A 20,727-nucleotide genomic window follows, 5' to 3' on the forward strand; every position below is an offset into this window, starting at 1 on the left:
TGGCTGTCTGGCAGAGTCTTGGCCCTACAGCAGTACATTCTATTGTATTTCTTCCTCTACCAATATTGCTGGTTAGCGTTCTAGTGCATCATTAGAGTCAAGTTTGTGACTGATTTTTTCTTTCTCATGGTGAGCGTACTGGTAAACTCCACTCTGCTGGTGGTTTCAGAGCTTTTGCCAAACCCCACGCTCCAAGCAGAGCACAGAGTGGAAAAAACTCCGCAAATTCCACCAGCGGAGTGGAGTTCACCTCCCACACCTACTTTTAACAGACATCTATTACATTTCTTTAACCTTGTTTTATTTTGTGAATTTCTGATTTTATTTTAATGTAGATTAACCTATTACAATACCGGACTATAACATCACTTTAACCCTTGTTTTTTTCCAGTGAAAAAAGTAACAATATATAAATATACATTTATTTGTGTGTGTGCGTAAATGTAGTATCAGTAGACTTACATGCTCAGCGTGCACCTGCCTTCTAGTGTTGGGGTTGGACTATTGCAACTTTTTTTTCTTCAAAGAAGTTTTTTGAGTCATTTGGTTTCTGCAACATTTCTTCTGGTAGTGAACGCATATGGGCACTTAACCCTTATTAGATTATTTTTTACACCATCATGTTCACTCATTTTATTGACGTTCCCAGGACCCGTGTCGTGCCATCCCATTGCAGAGACAGCTGCTTCAGAGTAGAGGCCCATCCTCGAGAAGTTTCAAAGGAAGCATGTTGAAAGGCAATGTCGGATCATTATTCACTCCTGCACAGGCAAGATCTCTGCCACTGGGAAAACTTTATACAATGAGTGAAGACTCTGCTTTAAGAATACTCCTAGCCCGGACACTTCTCTCCAAAAGGTGCCTCCTAAGAGGCCTAAGGACACTTCCCTTACCCCTCCTCCACCTCCTTCATCACCTCCACTTCTACCACTGACTTCAGCACCTTCACCTGACCAGCCTCACTTCTTATGACTTCTTCTTAGTGGTCACTTGAGTCCTATTCAGACACAGGTAGCTCTACTGCTGACTCTCCAGCAGAGGACTTTGGTGTGCCACTCTACCTTCACCCTATGGACGATGCTTGGGAGGACTACGGGGTGGACCCACTGGGGGATCCTGACCATGACAGTGTCCCTGTTGCCAATTTGGCAGGCCTCCTGACTTACTATGACAGAGCCCAATGGGAAGAGGTTGTGGCCTTACTCCAACATCTCCTCGACCAGTACTGGAAGAGGGGAGCAGAGACTGTTGAGGATGTGAAGGTCATATCCAGCGCTACCATTTGGTGTGCATTAGCTTCGGCTGATAAAGCTGACAGTGAGCTGAACACCTCAGTGATCCTCCATTGCCACTCTTGGGTGCATGTCTCAGGTTTCAAAAGTAGGAAGTTTAACAACATCTCATTAAGCTGCCCTTCACAGGCGAGCACCTTTTCGGTCCCCAGGTTGGTGAGATGTTGGAAAAGATGAAGATGGACACTGGCCTTGCTAAGGCCATGGGTACCCTTCAGGTTCCTTCAATCCCACTACACCTGTTGGGAGGAAACTTTAGAGATTTCTTCCCCTTTGGGGACCACAGACTAGTGAGTTCTATCCATCATTGAGTACTGCTACTGCCCTGAGCTCATGTCAACCCTATCAAACATCTCTCCTTACACACATACGCCATCAATCCAGCACACTTTGCTCTACTCAAACAGACCATAGAGTCAATGCCCCTCAACATCGAGGAAGGGTTTTTAATCCCTGTACTTTCTCATGCCCCAAAACGACAACTTCCTTAGGCGTCATTGAGCTTAGGCCTCTCAGCAGACACATCCTCTCAGAACATTCCCAAATTATCATTCTATAGGAGGTAATCCCCCTGCTTTAGCCAGGGCACTTTATGACCCCACTAGACCTACTTTCACCCCCCCCATCCCTCTGGCCCATCAATGCTACCTCTGCTTCATGGTAAATGGTCAGAGCTACTAGTTCAAAGTGGTGCCCTTTGGAGTCACCACAGCCCCAAGAGTCTTCACCAAATGTCTTGCTGTGGTAGCTGCTCAACTCAGAAGGGAGTGGACTCACTTATTCCTCTTCTTTGATGACTGGTTGATCAAGACTGCAAGCAGACAAGACTGCTGAGTGATCACCCAAGGTGCAATCTTCCTGCTACACCAAGTAGGTTTTACAGTCTATGCTACCAAGTCCCACCTACAACCACTTCAGGTCTAATACTTTCTTTGGTCAATCCTCAATGCAGTCTCGGTTAAAGCCCACTGAAGCGAGCAAAGGGTGGCTGCATTCCAATAGCTACTGCCTCTTGTTCAGCCACTCTGTCCTTTCACAGTGCAAATATTGATGCCTCCTGGAACAACGGCCATAACCAGAGAGTCACTGGGAGGATCTAGTGTTGATAAGGGCCAGCAGCCATTTATCTCTGCAATAGTGTAACAATAACAATCTATTGTGTGGCAGGCCCTTCGCAGACCAGGTACCACAGTTGACCATTACCACAGCCTCATCTCTCGCCAGTTCGTAAGCACATCTGAACAACATGACATTCCATAATCTGTGTCTACCTCATCATGCTCTTCATATAAAACATCTTGAGCTTTTCTCCATAAATCTAGCCCTCAAAGCTTTTGTACCGGACATTTAGGGCAAGGTGGGGCTTTTCTGAACTGATAACATGACTGCCTTATTTTCCATGCAAATACAAGGTGAAACATACTTTTCTCAACTATCAGCACTAGCTCAGAGTATTTGGCACTGGGCAATTTCCACCTTGTGTGTCTCCAGGCAGAGTTCCTCTGGGAGTGGATAGCGACTTTGCAGACTTGCTCAGCAGGATGCAGCCACAAGTCCATGAGTGGGAACTCCACCCACCAGCCCTACTCACGTATGTTTGGCGATGGTGGTACCTCAGATGTAGACCTCTTTGCCACCTTACACCTAGAAGCTATTGTTGCATAAATGCAGAATAGGGAAGATGTTCTATTCAAGATACCTATTCTAAAAGCCTTTGTGAAGGGCCTTAAATGTATCAGCCCCCCTAGTGTACCACCTGCATTAGTCTGATCACCATAATGATAGGACTGCCCTTCAAACCACTGCATTCTTATATTTTCGAGTGTCTTAGTGTTACAAACACAAATGAAAATTGGTTATATAGAAATATTAATGTAAAGAATACTTCAATACTAAAGTACCCCAAGATGAGTTCTCTTTTTCCCTTCTTCTGAAAGAATACTCGGATGAAGGCTGCTAACATTCAAAATGCCTCCCTTCCATGAAGACTGTAGAGAGAGACTCTTCATATGCCTTCAGTTTCTCTCCAGTCTGGCTAAAAAAGGGCCTTGCTCCTCTTCACAGCAATGCTAGTGCTCAAGTCACCTATGTTGCTTATGGATTATACGCTCATTCATCAGACCTCAGCCCCGTGAACTGCTAACAACAATTACTGACTAGCAGTCTTCACAAAAACATTGATGGCACATATGCTACAATGCTCCCCACTAAATCTATCCATGAGCAACAATTTTGGTTCTTTCACAAACTTTTGATTCACAGACATATTAAGTTTGACAGAGAGGAAACACTATACACCTCTTGGACACAGTTCCCTTCTCTCATACACCAGGTCTCCCATTCAATAAATTTGGTGGTCACTGTTATCAAAGGCTTTGTTGAAAACAGGAATCTAGGAGTCATTTTTTTAACTTTGATCCATTACTGGATTTTGAGATGTTGAAGTGAGCTACTGTTTCTCTTAAGGTTTCCTGATGGTTGTCTTTCATTCATGGACACCAAAAACATTTTATATGGGCAGTTCAATTCATTTGTTAGTTCTGAACTAGGATTTTACAGTGACAAACTGAAGCAAATCATAAACAAAATTATGTGGATGTCAGTGGAAAGTCTAAATGGGCTTGTGCATGTTACACTAATACTGAGGAAGAAGTGGTAAGATGTGATATCTGAAGGAGATCCTACACAACCTCACCCCCTCCTACCAGTTGAAAGAAACTGTACAAGCTAATCAAAGCTAAGAGTAATGTGGAAAAGATCACAAACTGAGACAGACCAAAATGTCTTCAGGTACAAAGATCAAGGTCACTTTTTTAGTTAACCCTGACAATAAATGTTGCAAGTCATCTTCCATTTATACAGTATCTTGGCTATTTTCTTTTACCCAGAACATGTGTGTAAAAGGTCTCTTTGCACACAATCTCAAATATTAATAACTAGGAAGTATAGGAAAGTGCCCCTTTTTGCATGGTTGCCCCCACTTTTTGCCTAAATGTTGATGTATTTTGACTAAGTGTGCCCCGGGCTCCTGCCAACCAGGTACCCAGGGCCTATGTTCTTTCCCTAAACCTGTAATGTTGCAAAACCCAATTGGCACCTCTCTGGCCACATGTAAGTCCCTTGTAAGAGGTACCATAGGTACCAAGGGCACTGTGACCAGGGAAGGCCTCAAAGGGCTGCAGCATTTATTGTGCCACCGTTAGCGATCCTGTACCTTCACAAACACACACTCCCCTTGCAGGCTGCGTGTTTTGGAGCAGAACAAAGTGAAGAGTCGACATGGCACACATCCCTGTGTGCCATGCCTACAACCCACTGCCCTGGCCTAGATAAGTTACCCTTCTAGCTGAGTGCACTATACCAGTGGTGAGGGTACCGGTACATGAGCCCAGTACCCCTACAGCGGCTAAGTCAATTCTTGGACATTGTAAGTGCAGTATTGCCATAAAGAGTATATGGTCTGGGAGTTTGTTATTACGAATGCCACAGCAACATAATGGTTTTTACCGAAAACCGGGAAATTTGGTATCAAATGTCTCAGCATATTAAACCCACTCTGATGCCAGTGTGGGCTTTAATGAAAAATGCACTCAGAGAGCATCTTTGAGATGCCTCCTGAAAAACAACCTAACTCTAGTGTCCTGGCTGAGTGGCTGCTCCCCAGCTGCCACCAAACAGACATGTTTCTGGACCCCTGGGTCGAAAGCCTGCTGCTCTCTGGGTCCTGAAACAAAGCACATCCTGGGACAAGGTGCCAAGCCTCCTCCCCCAGGATGGGCAGGGTCCATAATGGGGAAGCTTCAAAGGCCTGCCGCCATTGTGAGCTACCCCAGCCATTTGCTGCTCCGAGCAAGTTGCCCCAATTGGTGCTAACCCAAACCTTGGGCGGGAGAATCAGTGCGAAAACAAAGTTAAGAAGAGAGGTGTCCCCACCTAGGCCAACCCCACCCCTTAGGTGGGGGAGGTGAGGTGAAGCACAACTCTCAGTCCCTGCCATCTTGCAGATGGAAGACCTAGCCAACCAGAGAGAGGCTTATTCCCCCTCCCACTGGAAGGTGGCATAATAGGAGGTGTAGCCACCCCAAAAAAGGGACCAATTAGTCCTAACCTGTACTTACCTGTAACTCCCTAAATTTGGTATTTAGGGGAAACCCTGAACCTTGCCTCCACAGATCAGAGCCGAAAAGAAGGACCGAACAGCTGTGCAGAGAGGAGAAGAGGAGCACACAAACTGACTTGACCCCAGCCATACCGGCCTCTCCCGACCTCAGAATCCTCCAACAGAACCTCTGTGTGTCCTGCAGCCAGCAGTCCTCGAAAACCCTGAGAATCTGCCCTGCCTTTGTGTCTAAAAAGGACTTTGTCTCCCATGAGCATCGACTTGCTCAAAAGTAACCAACTCTGACTCCGGCCAACTCTGTGAGTCTCCACCACTCTGCTCCCGGCGACCCGTGTCCAAGTGAATAAACACCCTAAGGAGCTCCTCCGAGCTATCCTAGCCTGGATCCTAGTAACCCCTGAACCTCAACAATCTCGTAAATCAAACCTGCATCCAACAACTGAAGGTCCCCTCAACCGCGACCAAAGGTGACACCTTGACCGACTCCATAACCGAAGTGGACCAGAAAGAGCAACTATGACCGTCTGACCAACTCCATCTCCAAATGCTTGCAGTTACCGTACGATGACTCCCAAAGCCCCCATTCTCCTCAACAGCAGCTGACCGACTCCGAGGGAACCGCGACTTAGTCTGCAGCCTCAGCCAAGACTGCATCCTAAACCCAGCTACTCCTGTGCTGCTGATGGTGTAGTTCTTGTGTTGGCCATTGGGCATACAGCACTGACCTCGACCCCAGAAGCTTTTGTTCCCAGTCTGGTGGCTTGCTTGCTGCAGTCTAAAAGCCCACAACTGTGCCTAGCCCTTGGCTAACATGTGGTCCCTGCAACCCGCTGCCCCTGTGCCGCTGGCAGTGTGACTCGAGTGCCCATTTGACTGTAACTTACCTACAGACCCGTAAACCCAGTTCTGCCTTCTCAGGACTAAATGTGGCTCATGATTAGTACTGCAAATCTGTAATAACTTTGCAAAATGTATTGTCTCATTTTTCTTTCCCTCAGGAAGTGCACCAGCCTTGCATCTAGAGATACCTGGCTGTGTAAGAAAAGTAATTGCAAAGTAAACCTGACTATCTGCAGATATAAAGTAATTCTACAATAACTAATTCACTGCATTCAAACTGTATTTAAACTGCATATGCTTCCAAAGTATACTATACTTACCTGTACCAGGCCTGGCTTGGTTCTAGAAAATAAATATAACTAAATAATATATTTAAACAAACCAATTTGGTCCGAGTTCAGTCCTTGAGTGTGTGAAATCATCTCTTCTCTGAGTTGTACAATAAATGCTTAGCACTACCCTCTGATAAGGCCTTACTGCTCGCACACGCTACCACAAATTGAGAGTATGGTACTCCCTACTTCAACCTCTGCCTACCTTTGGGGATCCACTGGACTCTGTGCAAACTATACCTTACTTTGGTATAGTGTATACAGAGCCAGCTTCCTGCATGAAGAAACTGGCTTTTCTCTCTCAAAGTGAACACCCATTCTTCATCCTGCCCATCCTGCACCTACCTCTCACATTGATGAGTGATTTGTTTTCCTGTCACTCTTTCTCTGCAAAGTGAACATCTGCAGTTGAATGCACACCTATTCATTTAAAATAAAGATATGATTGATTGCTGTGTGTGCTATGGAAATAGCCAAGCAAGGTAAATGTACATGTCTGTATCTTTCCAGGTTTGCTCTTTTATAATCTCAGATCTGATGGCAAACTATTCTTTTGTCTTTGTGTCTATATTGTCTCTCCATCTTTAGATGTGCATGTGCTGCTCCTGGAAGATCTGTTAGTGCTGCTGCAGAAACAGGATGACAAACTCATGCTCAAGTGTCACAGAAAACCAGCTCCGGATCCATCCAAATCTAAACAGCTTGTTTGCCCTGTTATAAGACTGAACTACGTGCTTGTCCGCCCCGTCGCAACAGGTATGTTGGGCATTCAGAACTCTTGTCTACAGTGTCTGACACACACACACACGCACATGCGTACACGCACGTGCGTACACGCACACACACAGACACACACACACGCCCGTGCGCGCACGCACCCACGCACACACAGACACACACGCGCGCGCACACACAATAGGACACACCCAGCCTCTCATCCCTCTGTTGCAGCTCCAAGTCATTAAGTAACTATCATTGACACAGCCAATAGGCCTTGATTTAGTGTGCTAACACTTTAAAAATGCAAACAATAAACTCAAAAAGAGAAACAAAATGCTTTTTACAGTGAGGGCTCCATGAATTTGATACATTCGTCTTTTTGTTTCTGTGTCAAATAAAGGTTGATTGGCAATGGATTCGTCTTTATAGCCCGTCTTTAGTGTCTGTGGCCAGAAAGCGAGGAAGGACTATAATGAAGGCTGTCTCGCCAGCGTTCATAGTCAAAGAAACCAAAAGAGGTTTGCATTGAAGGCGAGACAGCCTTCAATATAGACAGTCGTTCCTTTCTATGCACCCCCTTAAAAATACCCATCTCAGCTGCACTAATGAGAAGCTCTTGGGATGACAAAACAGGGGTGAAGCCAGCAGCACACAGAGGAAGAAGAGCAGGGTTGAATTGGGATAAAAAATAGGCCTGGGCACCCTAAAAAAAAAAGGGGCCCCCATTCACCCTTCGCATCCTTTCGCAAAACATTTATTGGTCAGGGTACCACGGTTATTTGTTGGAATTAGCTAGGGTAAAAGAATAACCTGCCAATAACCAGTCAGATCAAGTGATGAACGCTCATCTCACTGACCTATCTCTTGGGCCTACTGACAGGTAGTTTGATAGCTGATGAGTGTGCAGCAAAATAGAGGCCAAAGTAGTACTTTTTTTAAACACGTCATTACAATTGAGCTACTGCTTTACATGTGATGAAAAAGATGGATGGGGTCTCTACACGGGTTGTGACCAAATAAAGGTAATTTGAAATCTTTTATAAGAGAGGAGTTAATGTAATGTACTATGGACTATGGACGTGGCCTGAAACGTAAGCTTTCCAGGTGTGCACCCAATCAGTATTTGAATGCCTCTGGTGTTAGTGAGCCCAAAAATATCATAGAAAAAAACACATAAAATATGACAGACCATTTGACTTTGCCAGTGCTTATTAGCACAGATTTGTACTCAATATCATATAAATGAGTATTCTTCCCTTCGCATCTCTTTCCACTGTGCTAGCTGCTTACACTCTTTTCTCCTCACATCATCCTCTGAAGTCTTCATTTGCATCCCTCACTCTTCACCTTCTGCCTTTTCTTTTCATTTTCTCCTTCTGCATTGTTTCTTTTGTTCCCTCCTCTCCCCCATCCCCTCTCTTACACACACATACACAGAGACACTGCATTTCTTTTCCTTTGGTGCAAATATTTTGACATCAGTATTTGTGTACCAATTGTACGCACTTTCACCTAAAATGGTAATTCCGATTGACAAATATACTTTATTGCTCTGTGCTCTCAGCAGAGGCCAAGAATTGGATGAGTCTAACTCCTTTGTGACCCACTACCAGGCACTGTGAAAGACAGGCACTGCCTTCAGACTCCTCTCTAGAGCTGTGAATCGTGCCCCGTCTTGAACACGCAGCAACAACTTGAAACCACTCAGACATGAGGACTCGGTTGGCTGATCCATATGTTCCTGCCAATACCCTTTTTGATGCACCAGCTGAACCTCAATCTGGTTCTCACACTTGATTTGAACCTCATTCGGCAGAGGCACAACTGTCCTCAGAACCTGCTCACATTTAAAACAGTGCTTCTCATTGCACTCATGTCAGGGCGTCGCATGAGTGAGTTGCCAGCACTTTCTGTCCAGCAACCATACATTACCATCTTTCGGGACAAGTTAGTGCGAGACCAGGGAAGCATTCCCCCAAAGGCTGTAATGCCTTTCCACATTGAGCATTCTATCCCTGCTGATATTCTTCGCTCTTCCTCATCTATCCAAGGAAGGAGAGCAAGACTCCATGGTCCAGACCGAAGAGAGCTCTGAGTTTCTATGTTTGTTAAACCAAATATCACTGGGTGGATGATCAGCTCTTTGTGGGTTTCTCAGGGGCAATAAAGGGAAGCTCAGTGCAGAAATAGACTATCTCCAGATAGACTGTTCTTTGTATAAAGATCTTCTATGGTCTGGCTAAGAAACAGCTTCAGGAAGGCCTCTGGGTTATTTTGACCAAAGCTGCTACCATGAATCTTGGACATCTGCAAAACTGTGACATCTATCTATCCCCAGATTCCTCCTCGACCCTCCCTCCAAGTTTTGTGGGATGGACTAATTTGACTGATACTAAAAAATGTAAACTAGAGATCAGCACACTGACACAATCTGATTTCTAGGGCTCCGCGTCCCACAGCTCAGACAGATATCAGAAAGAAACTGATGTCCCATGCAGAGGTTTTGATTATATAGGGGCCCAATATCACTTCTAGGGTGGGACGGACCTGATGTGAAGCTGCTCAATGCCACCTAGTGGCATACTAGGGAATTACTAAAAAAACAATCTTCGGATCCAGTCTGCCACCCGGGCATTCACAAGGTGGGGCTCTGCGGTCGGATCGATTATCCTTGCGAAAGAGTGTTACTGAAGGTGGGTAACTTATTTCTCTGCTACATACTTCAGGAACAGGATTTTAGATAGAAGATGAAAGAGAGAAGAACATATTGACAAAAAAGAGAGGCTTTTGAGTCTGCAAAATATCGACGTGGTATATCAGTGACAAATAGCCCATCACAATAACATAACTGCAGCAAAAGAAAGAACTTAATGAGATTCAGTTCCTCATCTGGTTTCTTTTACAGTATACAAGGGATACTGGAGACTATTAAAAAATTCCATAGTGTGATACAGCAACTTGTGAATTACCAGAATAGTAAAAAACCTAAATCTTAAGAGCCTGATGTCCTGTTCTGGATTGGTTTCTCTTCACAGCACTGGCAAGCATAACACTCCGCATAAAAGACAGCACCTGGCATCAGGCTATTAACTCATCTATATTAATTTCTCAGCTTTTATACATGGCCTACTGATGTGGAGCTACTCTCCACACGTCCTATACTCTCTGTTTCCCTTAATGTAGTGAGAGGGAAAACTAGTACTTCCTGTCTCCACCCAGGAAGTTCCTGGCATCTCACTTCTGTCTGGATCAGCTGGACCGCTGACCTACTTATATAACAATGTCCTTTCCTGGAGGACATGACATCTCCCCCCCCCCCCCGCCCCCACTTACAAAGAAATTCAGTCAATCTCTTCAGTGCATCTTTTGGACACTGTAGTTGGTTTCTTTGCTCCGCAAATGTTGAGAGTGGTTCTGCGGATGTTGAGGGTAATGTCTGTTACGGGGAGAGTTCGTTAATGAGGTGAGCATCCTTTCTGCTCCCTGACTGGTTTGTTAGCTCTGCTGACCTACTTATAATACAACGTCCTTTCTTAGAAGACATGACATCACCCACCCAATTACAAAGAAATTCAGTCAATCTCTTCAGTGCATCATTTGGGCTCTGTAGTTGGTTTCTTTGCTCTGCGAATGTTGAGCGGTTCTGCAGATGTTGCGGGTGATGTCTGTTGCGGGGAGTGTTCGTTGGTGAGGTGCGCATCCTTTGGGCTCCTTGATTGGTTTGTTAGCTCTGTGGATGTTGAGTAGGGTTTCTGTTGAGAAAGGTGTTTGTTGTTTCGATGCTTCACGAGAACAAGGGTCGGCTCTGGGACCCATTTACTTGTTCTATTTGACTCTCCTACTCCCAGTTGCATTTGGGAATGTTGAAGTCTTTGACCATCCGGGCATATGCATGTTCTTTTCTCATCCCCATTTTCTTGAGAATGACATGTCTCTGTCAACATATGTCTGCCTTTCTTACAAGGTGATGAGGCAGCCTTTTCCCAACATTTTTGGGTAATGTCCCATACATTCGTTCTTATTCTGCAAGCTCTTTGAGTCAGCCGAGCTGTCCCCATCAGAGGTGAAGGTATATTATTCATGTCTTGATGTGAATATAACTGACATGACATGTTGCGTTGTGGGGTTAGTGATTGTTCTGAGTCATCGGCATGTGATGTTTTGCTCTGAACGGGGAGAACATTCACTGATTCCAATGTGCATTTGGGTGATTGACGGCATTGGCGTTTTCTTGATCTTGACTCTGTTGACCTGAGTGATTGTGCAAACATGCTTTCTGAATCAGATGAATCTTCTTCTGATTTCTTTTGAGGAAGTCCTTTTGGGTGTGTTCTCACTGGTGAATCTCTTGAGCTGATGGACTGTGATGAACTGCTCCTTGAGTCGGAGCTGTCTTTGGGACGTTCCTTTGGGTACATCTCTCGAAGTGTCTTATGTACTCTTGCAACGAGGGATAATTTGATAGCCGTGTGTTTATTTCTATTTTTTGGCCCCAGTGCATTTTGTCTCTGCTCCTCTCATGTGATGTTAATTGTCTCCTCTCAGTTTTCTCCTTATTGTCATGGGTGTCTTGAGTGCGTTTGCATACCCATTTCCGGTGTCTGAGTGAATTGCCCAGTCTTATGTGGTTTGGTTCTTCTTCTCGCTTGTTGGACGCACTGCCGTCTGTGCCATGTGTGTGATATATCCCACTGCTTGATGCTTCTTCAGAAAAATCTAAGAAGTTCGATAAACAGTGGGTGGCTCCGGTGTGTTTGTATACCGGTTTCCAGAGTTGGTGTGAATTGCCCAATCTTCTGTAGTTTGTTTTTTCTTCACGCTTGTTGGGCATGGTGTCGTCTGTTCCATTTGTGTGATCTGTCCCACTACTTGATGCTTCTTCAGAATATTCTGGAAAGTTTGATGAATGACTCCTTGAAGTTATTTCAGTTTGGCTGTCACAATCCCGGAATGTCCCATTCTTTGGTTTGCCATCCTCCACTGCCTTTTGTATTGTTGAATCTGAGTATTTCATTTCACTTTGTCTATCATGATATCTTGCCTCTGGTCTGTCTTTGCCCTCACTCTTTCTGGCTCTATTGGTTTCTTGGACTTTACTCACTGACATGAAAAACATCTAATTTTTCTTGTTTTCCTTTCTTGCATTGAGGTGCAATTCTCTTGCTTTGGCCCGCTCTCCAGCTTCGGCCCTCCTAATGATTTCCTTTAGCGAGAGCTGCTTTTGAAGGATCTTGCATTTCGTGTCTGGTATTGAACATCCCTCAATTACCCTGAGTCGAATTGCTTCCTCATTTGTGAATGTATTAAAATTGCAGTATTGTACCAGACTTTGTAACCTTGTAATGAAATTTTTAATGATTCACCTGGTTCCTGCCGTGCTGCGTTGAAGATGAGGCGTTCTTGAACCACCTCTTTCTTTGTGTTGAAATGGGCACATAGTGTCTCTTTGAGTTTTTCATATGTCTCTGTGTCCTTTGTTGAAAACTTTCTGATTAGGCGTCGGCCTTCATGCCCCACCAGCTGAAGTAGTAGTAGCAGACGTTTTTCGTCTCTTCGCTCACTGGTTGTTGCAAAAAATTCATCCAGTGACTCCAGCCACCGTTTCCATTTGGGACCCAAACCTTGGGTGCCCGTCTGTCTCACAGGGGGTGGCACTTCAATGCAGGGGTTAGATTTTTGTGTTTCTTTTCCCACCGACATGATGGTGGAATGTGCTAGTATGATAATGCCACAAGACTGCTCACTATACTTTATGTATTATTTGTTGGCCCTCTTCGGTAGAGGTCTTGCGTATAGTTGTTTTTCTTTGATTTTGGAAAAGCTCACTCAAAGGTGATCACTGTATTCTTTCTGGCAGCATCACATTTTCTTTGTAGAGCTGTTCCAGCTTTGATGCCCCCAGCTATGTGTATTCCTTTCAAAAGCCAACCTGGCTTGGTGTCTGCCCTTAGTATGGCTGTCTCAGTAGGCTTCATTGAATTAGGCTTGGATTGCCTGATTCCAATATGGCTGTCTCATTGATTTTAGTGGATTTGTCTCAGGGTGCCTGACTTCAACATGGCCACCCCATAGACTTCAGTCGACTGTCTCAATTTGTCTGACTTCAAAATGGCCGCCACTCGGCTGCAGCATGCATGGCTTGTAGTTCAGATAATTCCTACTTTTCTTTAATGCTGCATGCTAGCTGCAAGTAATTTGTGCTTCCTCAGCACTGGTACTTTCTTATATTACTTGCCTGCGTTATCTGCAGGCGTGATATTCGATCCCACCTTCGTCGCCAGTTGTCCTGTTCTGGATTGGTTTCTCTTCACAGCACTGGCAAGCATAACACTCTGCATAAAAGACAGCACCTGGCATCAGGCTATTAACTAATCTATATTAATTTCTCAGCTTTTATACATGGCCTACTGATGTGGAGCTACTCTCCACACGTCCTATTCTCTTTACTTCCCTCAATGTTAGAAATGGGATTTCTGGTTGGATAGGGCTTGCGCCAAAGCCAGACAGAAACCACCACTCTAGTCAGGGCTGGGGAGTTACACGCCAAAGATAACCCCTGCTCACCCCCTTGGTAGCTTGGCACGAGCAGACAGGCTTATCCCTAAGGCGATGTGTAAAGCGTTTGCGCGCGCACCCAGCAACAACACCCAAGGCCCACCACAAAGGAAACTCCACACAAGGTATTCTATAAAAATAGCCTTTGTATTATACACAACACATTAGATAAAACCACACACTTTACAATGTGCCAACAGGCACGGGCAGAATTTACAAGGGATTATATGTACAGGGGACAGGGCCACATGGACCACTGTCCGAAATTAGCACTCTTAGAACTTAGGAATAATACTTTAGAACATAGCACACAATAACATATATAACACACAACCAGTAACTCCTGGTAACCAGAAGTACCACCTACGCAACCCTAACCACCTTAGGAAAATACTGCGCAGGGAATCAGGACCTCACCAGCACCACCTGTACTAGGAGAAAAACAACCACCTAAGTATCACTCTACCTGTAGGGGTCTAAGCACATAAACACAGGATGCATAAAATACATTCAGAGGTGTAAAGCAAAGCACATGACGCATAAACACATTCAGAGGTGCAGGAAAGGGACAATGGCGCAAAAACTCACATTAGCCACTATCTGTGGCAGTCCCTGGGCCAACTGGCCTGGTAGGGGCTAGGACGCCCTCTGTTCAGCAAAGTCAGGGGCAAGCCTGCGCAGGCTGCGCAAGCCAGGCGCACAATGCACAACCTAAACGTTGCAGCTGCCCACTAAGTGCTGGGCAGCTGGAGAAATGAGCGTGGGCACCACTGTGCCTTCTTAGGAAAAATAGGGCAGTTGTTGGAGCCTCCCTGGGCTCTAAACAAATGAATACGGCCCCCAATAACGTTGGAGCGCACCAGCGCTCGAAGAACACAATGCGGAGGGTTGGAGCCCCACGAGCGCTCTAAAAATAATATGCCCCCACGATGGAGCGTCTTCGCGCTCTAGGACCAATATGGCCCCGTCTGTCGGAGTCCCTCTGGACTCTTGAACAATGTGCCTCGTGGGAGCCTTTGGGGCTCTAAAACTAATTTGCACCCAGGAGCGTGGGAGTCCCGCTCGGGGGACTCAGCAACATCAAATGCCCTGGGAAGAACTTGCCCCCTCGGTGAAGCAGCGCACAACTGCGGCGCTGCGTGAAGAAGGGAGAGGGCAGAACGGACAAAATCCTCAACCGCGTGGAGCCCCACTCACCTGGGACTCCCGCGTCGTCTCCTGCTCTCCCGGGCTGTTCTCAGAGGACTTCAGAGCCTCCGGCCTGACGGGCGGTGCGGGGGAATCTCCGGGGCTTCAGCCAGCCGCGCGTCTTCGGTGGGAGGCGGGGTAGGCTCCCGCCCTCCTGCTTCCGGTTCCTGTTGTCCCGGAGGCCCGCCCCCGGCCGCCTGACTTCCTGGGATTCCCTGGCCGCGGCGGTGATTCTCCGGCCGTCAGAGGGGTAGGCTCCCTCGCAAGAAAAACAAATAAGCGGGGTGGGCACCCGCCAACGAAATAAACCAATAAGCGGGGTGGGCACCCGCCAACGACCACGGCAATGCGGGGTGGGCACCCGCTTCAAATCGGCAAAAGCGGGGGAATCCCTACGTCGGGGTTCCCCTGTTAAGGATCGGAGCTCAGCGCTGCTGGGGCCACAAATGGAGCGCTCCTAGCGCTATAAGTAAAAAGCGCTTCCAGGCTCTTGGGCAATAAAGCATGTCCAGCCAAAGTCTTCAAAAGCAGGGGGGGGCAAAGACTGGACCCAAGGGCCAGCTCACAGGGCCCTCCAGCATGGAGGCAGTCCCCAGTGGCGGTTTCTCCTGGCGCCCAGCAGCAGCAGGCCCCCCTCAAGTTGGATCAGCAAGATAACACCAAATGTAAGGGGACACAGCCCCTTTTTATACAGTAAATCCTTTGTCTCAAGGTGCAGGGAAGGGGCGAACCAGTTACAACTGGTCCCTGAGCACTTTGTTTTGCTCAGCCCCTCTCCTTATTCAGTGGACAGGCCAGAGTCATCAGTCGCACCACAGGGGGCGGAGCCAGCATTGTGTGGGGAAAACCCTGCCCTATTCAGGACCCAGGTGTACTCCTCCCACCCATCTAGCTGCTGATCTCCCCATTCACCACTGGGTGACTCATCCTGACTCTGGGGATTTCCCTAGCCCGTCACATGACCTCAACCAGCCAATCGCACGACAAGGCACACATTTTATACTGCACACCGAAGTGCCCACTTCTAGAAGTGGCACTTCCATACTAGGTACATGCACGCCGCACACATCATCGCGCAGCATTCAATCACACGAGTCCGCACATACCAAACTCGGGCCGGCACACCCCATGCATCAGGAACTACTAGGGACACATACATTCCCCATGCATTCCTATGGGAGGACAGGCCTATCTCACCACATGCACTCAGAATGCGCACGCACTTTCCTCTGGGACACAGGGAAAGTGCGCAGAAACCAAAAATCACCACACCAAGTCACCAATAAAAAGCAAAAAAGTTCAGGGGTGAACCTGCCAGAAGGGCCAAGTCCAACACAACCCCCTTCCAGCCAAAACACAGGGCAGACCAATCACCACCGTGATGGACTTCCCTGCTTGGGGCGATAGAACACGGATGCGGGCCCGCAACTGCAGGGACACCCTCTGGTCTACGCCACGGTGAACCCATGGAATTCTTTCTAACACCACTGTCTGGACCAACTGGGCTACCCCACTGGTACTCCCAAGCTGTCCGCGGCCAAGACCAGGCCCTAGGCCACCCAGGTGCCACCGGTCATTGCCTAATCACAGAGTGGGGGGTAGTAACCCCTGGCACATAGCGGCCATTCTCCACTCTTCCTCTCTGCAAGACAGGACTAGACTGCCACTGGTTCTCCAGCCTAGGGTCTACACCCTCAGGCGGACCAGGAGTCTCAGGGAAGGCTCTCCTCCCCCACCTCTTCTCCTAGGGTTCCTCCTCCTCCGGCGAGGGGTACACCTAGAACGCCATTCCAACCCAGGGTTTAACCCCTCAGGTTGTACCGGGGCCAGAGGTGGGCTCTCCCGCCCTCTGCACCCCCTTCCAGAGCCCTGCTCCCTACCAACTGGGGCGGTACCTCTGGAAGAAGAACCGGTCGGGACGCTGGTTATTGACATCCCACCCTTCAGGTCAGGCTGATCCTGAACCTGGCCTCCCAACCTCCGGCCTAGAACCTTTGGTGGAATAATTGCCTGGCACTCCAGGACTTCTGGGGATTTCCACTCCATCCCCCTGAGGCTATCAAATGACACATATGTCGAGCGACTGTCTGTCTGGCGCTGATCTCCCGTCCCCTGTCCACCTGACAGTGCGCGGAGATCCCCCAGAACAGAAGTGGTGTCACCCTGGTCACTACACGGGATCCTAGCCCAACTGGGTAGTCCCTGACCCACCGGTGTAGGAGAGTAGGGTCTGCAATCCTATGATCACCCCAGATTTTTGCTTTTTGCTTCATTGGTTTACGACTTTTCCTGGCTGTGGGCCTGCTAATCAGACCCACAGCCTAGCTGTTCTCTCTCTAAAGTGACACATGTACCTTAGGTGCATTTACTAATTGGAACTGGGCCACCTTATCAGTCCCTGTATCAGCTTACCTTAGGTATCCAGGGCCTAGGTGTACCCAGGGCCTACCAGGGGCTGCAGCATGTATTATGCCACCCCTGGCTGGCCACCCAAATCTGACACAACTGGCTGCACGACGGCTGGGGCAAGGTGGTGTAATCACCCTTTGCTTTAGGTATAGTATTCCTATATCTAACCCTAAAATGGACACATGTATTCCTATCAGTCACTCCTATGGCAGGCCTTATCAATCCTGAAGGCAGAGTGCTTAGAATCATGGGAGATGGTGCTCTGGCATGAGCTGAGCCCGTCTGCAGCTTGCGGAACCAAGTCCTAATAGCTGTTCCAGGATAACGCGTACCATATACTCTTAAAGTGCATTATAATCCTCGCGGTTATTTGCTAACTTTGGTATCCCATTATCAAAGCATGTCGGGTAAGGTGTCATACGAATTGGGATACTAGGCCCTCGCCAATTCTGGCGACGGGGTTAGCATTCCACCCTTCTGGAGGGACACGACATGCATGTAACTGTGAACCCCGGTTAAAGTTGACTCGAGCCTCAGCATCACAAAATGGATGCTGCCACCACAGACACAAGTCTGACCTCCTGCTGCTGGGAGTCCTTCCAGCGGGGAGAGCTTGGACAAAGGGTTTCCTGTCGGGGGCGGTGCCCGCGCCATCCCAGACAGGATTTTGTGTATTCCAGGTAGGGAAGGCTGAGAGGAAGGTGACTGCAAGTGGCACCCCGGTGCTCACTGTGCATAGGCCGGCTTGAACCAGTTCCAGGGGCACCCCAGCCTCTGAGCCGGGGAGAGACCGGACAAAGGAGAGGGGTGTAACCACCCCCCCCCCCTGGTCCCACCCATAGGCAGGACCTAGTCATGGGCCAGCCCCTTTTCTTAGAATAAAGGTAGGAGCGGGCCCCCTTCCCAAATTGGATAATTCTGAATCTTGAACTACTTTCCACGAAAGGAACTCTTGACTTTTTCTGAAGACTCTCCCTTGTGGCTAAGGAGTAGCCACCCTGCACCAGCAGGCACCACCTAAGCGCTTGCGGTTTGCTGCACGTCCATCCTCCGGATCCAGACTGACCAGCTCGACGAGACCCGGATTCCCTGCCATCTCTGACCTCTACCTGCATCATCAGCCCAGCTGAGATTCGTGGGTGTGACGAGACCTGCGGGACCGGCCATCATCAAAACCTGCACGACGCTTGCCTAGCACGACCACCGAGGGACCCTCGAGTGAGTGCTCCTGGGGTTTGAGAAGCCCCAACCCTGAGCAGCTCCAGCACCGAAGACCAGCCTCCCAGCATCCCCGAGATCTGCGTGGGGGCCCTTCCACTCTTTGCCGCTCACCGCGTTGTTCGATCACTTGCCGTTAGCTAGTGGCCCTCCTAACGACGCACCACGACGTTTCTGTCGCTGGTCTGGTTGCTCCAGACTGGCCTTGGCTCCCCTCCAACAGAGGAGCACCCCGGACCCCCCTGGTCCACTCCAGACGCCATCTTGACTCCACCGCGTGGGCTTGCCTTTGCCAAGGGTTGTTGCCCCATCCTGGGTCCAGCATCGCTGACAGCAGACACCTTCGTGGGACAGCTCGCCCCTTCTGCCTGGTCACCGACAACGCCTCCTGCACCGAGGGACAGCAGAGTCCAGCGTCACCCACTCACCTGATCACGGTGACTACCTCCGGTGCCATCCTGGTGCCAACTCAATCACTGGCTAGTGATTAAGAACTGAGTCCCCTCTGCTTTCAGGTTAACTCCATCACCGATCCAGGCTTGGATCCCTCCGAATATCGACACTGGTCGCCTGCCAGCAACTTCTTCTTTCAGGCTCCTGAGACTACAACAAGGACTCCCGACATCTTGCTGAACCTCACGCAGCCGCAGCCTCTGGGCTAGGTAACTCGAGCATTTCGGTGCTCCATCGCAGGTTCGCCCTACAAGTGTCCAGCTCCTTTTTCATTTAGTCCCACTAATCGGATCTCTCCGGAATCAGTAACTTTAGACTCTCTAACCATTCGCATTCCACTTTTAGTGTAGATGGTTTTTCGTGCCCCTCGGGCATTTGTGTAAATTGTGCAACTTGAAGTATTTTCATAAGAGTTTTGTAGTGTGCTTAGCTCCCTGACTCATAAAGAGCCAGGGTAGTCTTGTTATAAATAAATATCCTTTATTTTCATAACAACTTGTGTGGTGTCCTTTCACGTGGTGTTCAAAGTGTAAATGTGGTGGTAAAACAGCTGGCTTAACACGCCCTCTAGAGTTTAGCCTAAAGACTGCTCTTGTCCATGCTACTAGGATAGCTGGTCTATAAGGTTGACTTACAACCAGTCATCAATAAGGGTCGTTTGGAATGATACACAGTGATCACTAGAATAGTGAGCACTACATATCAGGCCAACTTCTCACATTGGTGAGCAGCGGTTGGGATTTGAGCTTGCTGTGTTTTGCCACCCACGTATCCTAAGAACATCGGTTGAAAGATCACATAAGTACCCAGGTACATATAACTTAACTTAGAATACTCTGAGTTCTACTGAACCAGCTGTTGTAGTGTAACAGGGAGTAGCACACCCTGACTACAGCTCTTAGCAAGGGATCAGTAGGAAAACACATAGTGTAGGTAGGTGCATCACTTACACCTCACTAGAAAGCATGTCTAACCACGGAGAGTCTTCAGAGACTCCCCTAGTGGTTGTTGACCCTCCACAGGTCACGTCAAGATATGCAGCTCTTAGCTTCACGGAGATGAGACAACTGTGTGCCTCCAGGAAGCTAAACCAGGGTTCTAGCCCTACCATCACATTTCTGATAGGTCTCTTAGAGACTTATGATGCGAGGAGAGCCTCTAGCACAGGCCCCCCTGATCAGGATGGGAACATGCCCCCCTTAGAGGGAACCCTTGGTGACCCAGACCTCGACCTCCATACAGAGGAGGAAGACGAGGAGGAATTATCAGGAGACGAGGCAAACAAAGGTCCAGTAGTAGTCAGCAGGCTTACGAGGACCAACTTAAGCAGGCATGAGAATGGAACTGGGGGAGCCCCGGGCCCACGCTCAAGCAGGCCTAACCTTGGGAACGGACGAGCTAGGTCTCTCTCCAGAGGCTCTAACAGATCTGTTCGAACACATGTCTCTCAGGTATCATCTCAGAGAGGAATGACGTCCCCTCAGAGAAGGGAGCATGAAGCGAAGATGAGGGAAGTCAATCTGAGGATCGAGCGGGAAGAACTTGCCCTCGCCAAAGAAAGACTTGCCTTTGCCCGAGAGCAGAAATTGAGTGGGTCAGA

At 48.0% G+C, this 20,727-nt stretch overlaps 1 protein-coding gene across 1 annotated transcript in view; it reads left to right on the forward strand.

The window, feature by feature from the left end:
* LOC146770883 (rho guanine nucleotide exchange factor 11-like) overlaps positions 1–20,727 on the forward strand; it is a 304,352-nt gene that overhangs the window by 139,650 nt on the left and 143,975 nt on the right. The window contains exon 12 of the mRNA XM_085640387.1: positions 7,173–7,340. Within this exon, the coding sequence (XP_085496513.1) occupies positions 7,173–7,340 (168 nt within the window). The remainder of the gene's footprint in view (positions 1–7,172; positions 7,341–20,727) is intronic.

Source organism: Triturus cristatus, unplaced genomic scaffold, assembly GCF_964204655.1.
Source record: "Triturus cristatus unplaced genomic scaffold, aTriCri1.1 SCAFFOLD_326, whole genome shotgun sequence".
NCBI classification, from domain to species: Eukaryota; Metazoa; Chordata; class Amphibia; order Caudata; family Salamandridae; genus Triturus; species Triturus cristatus.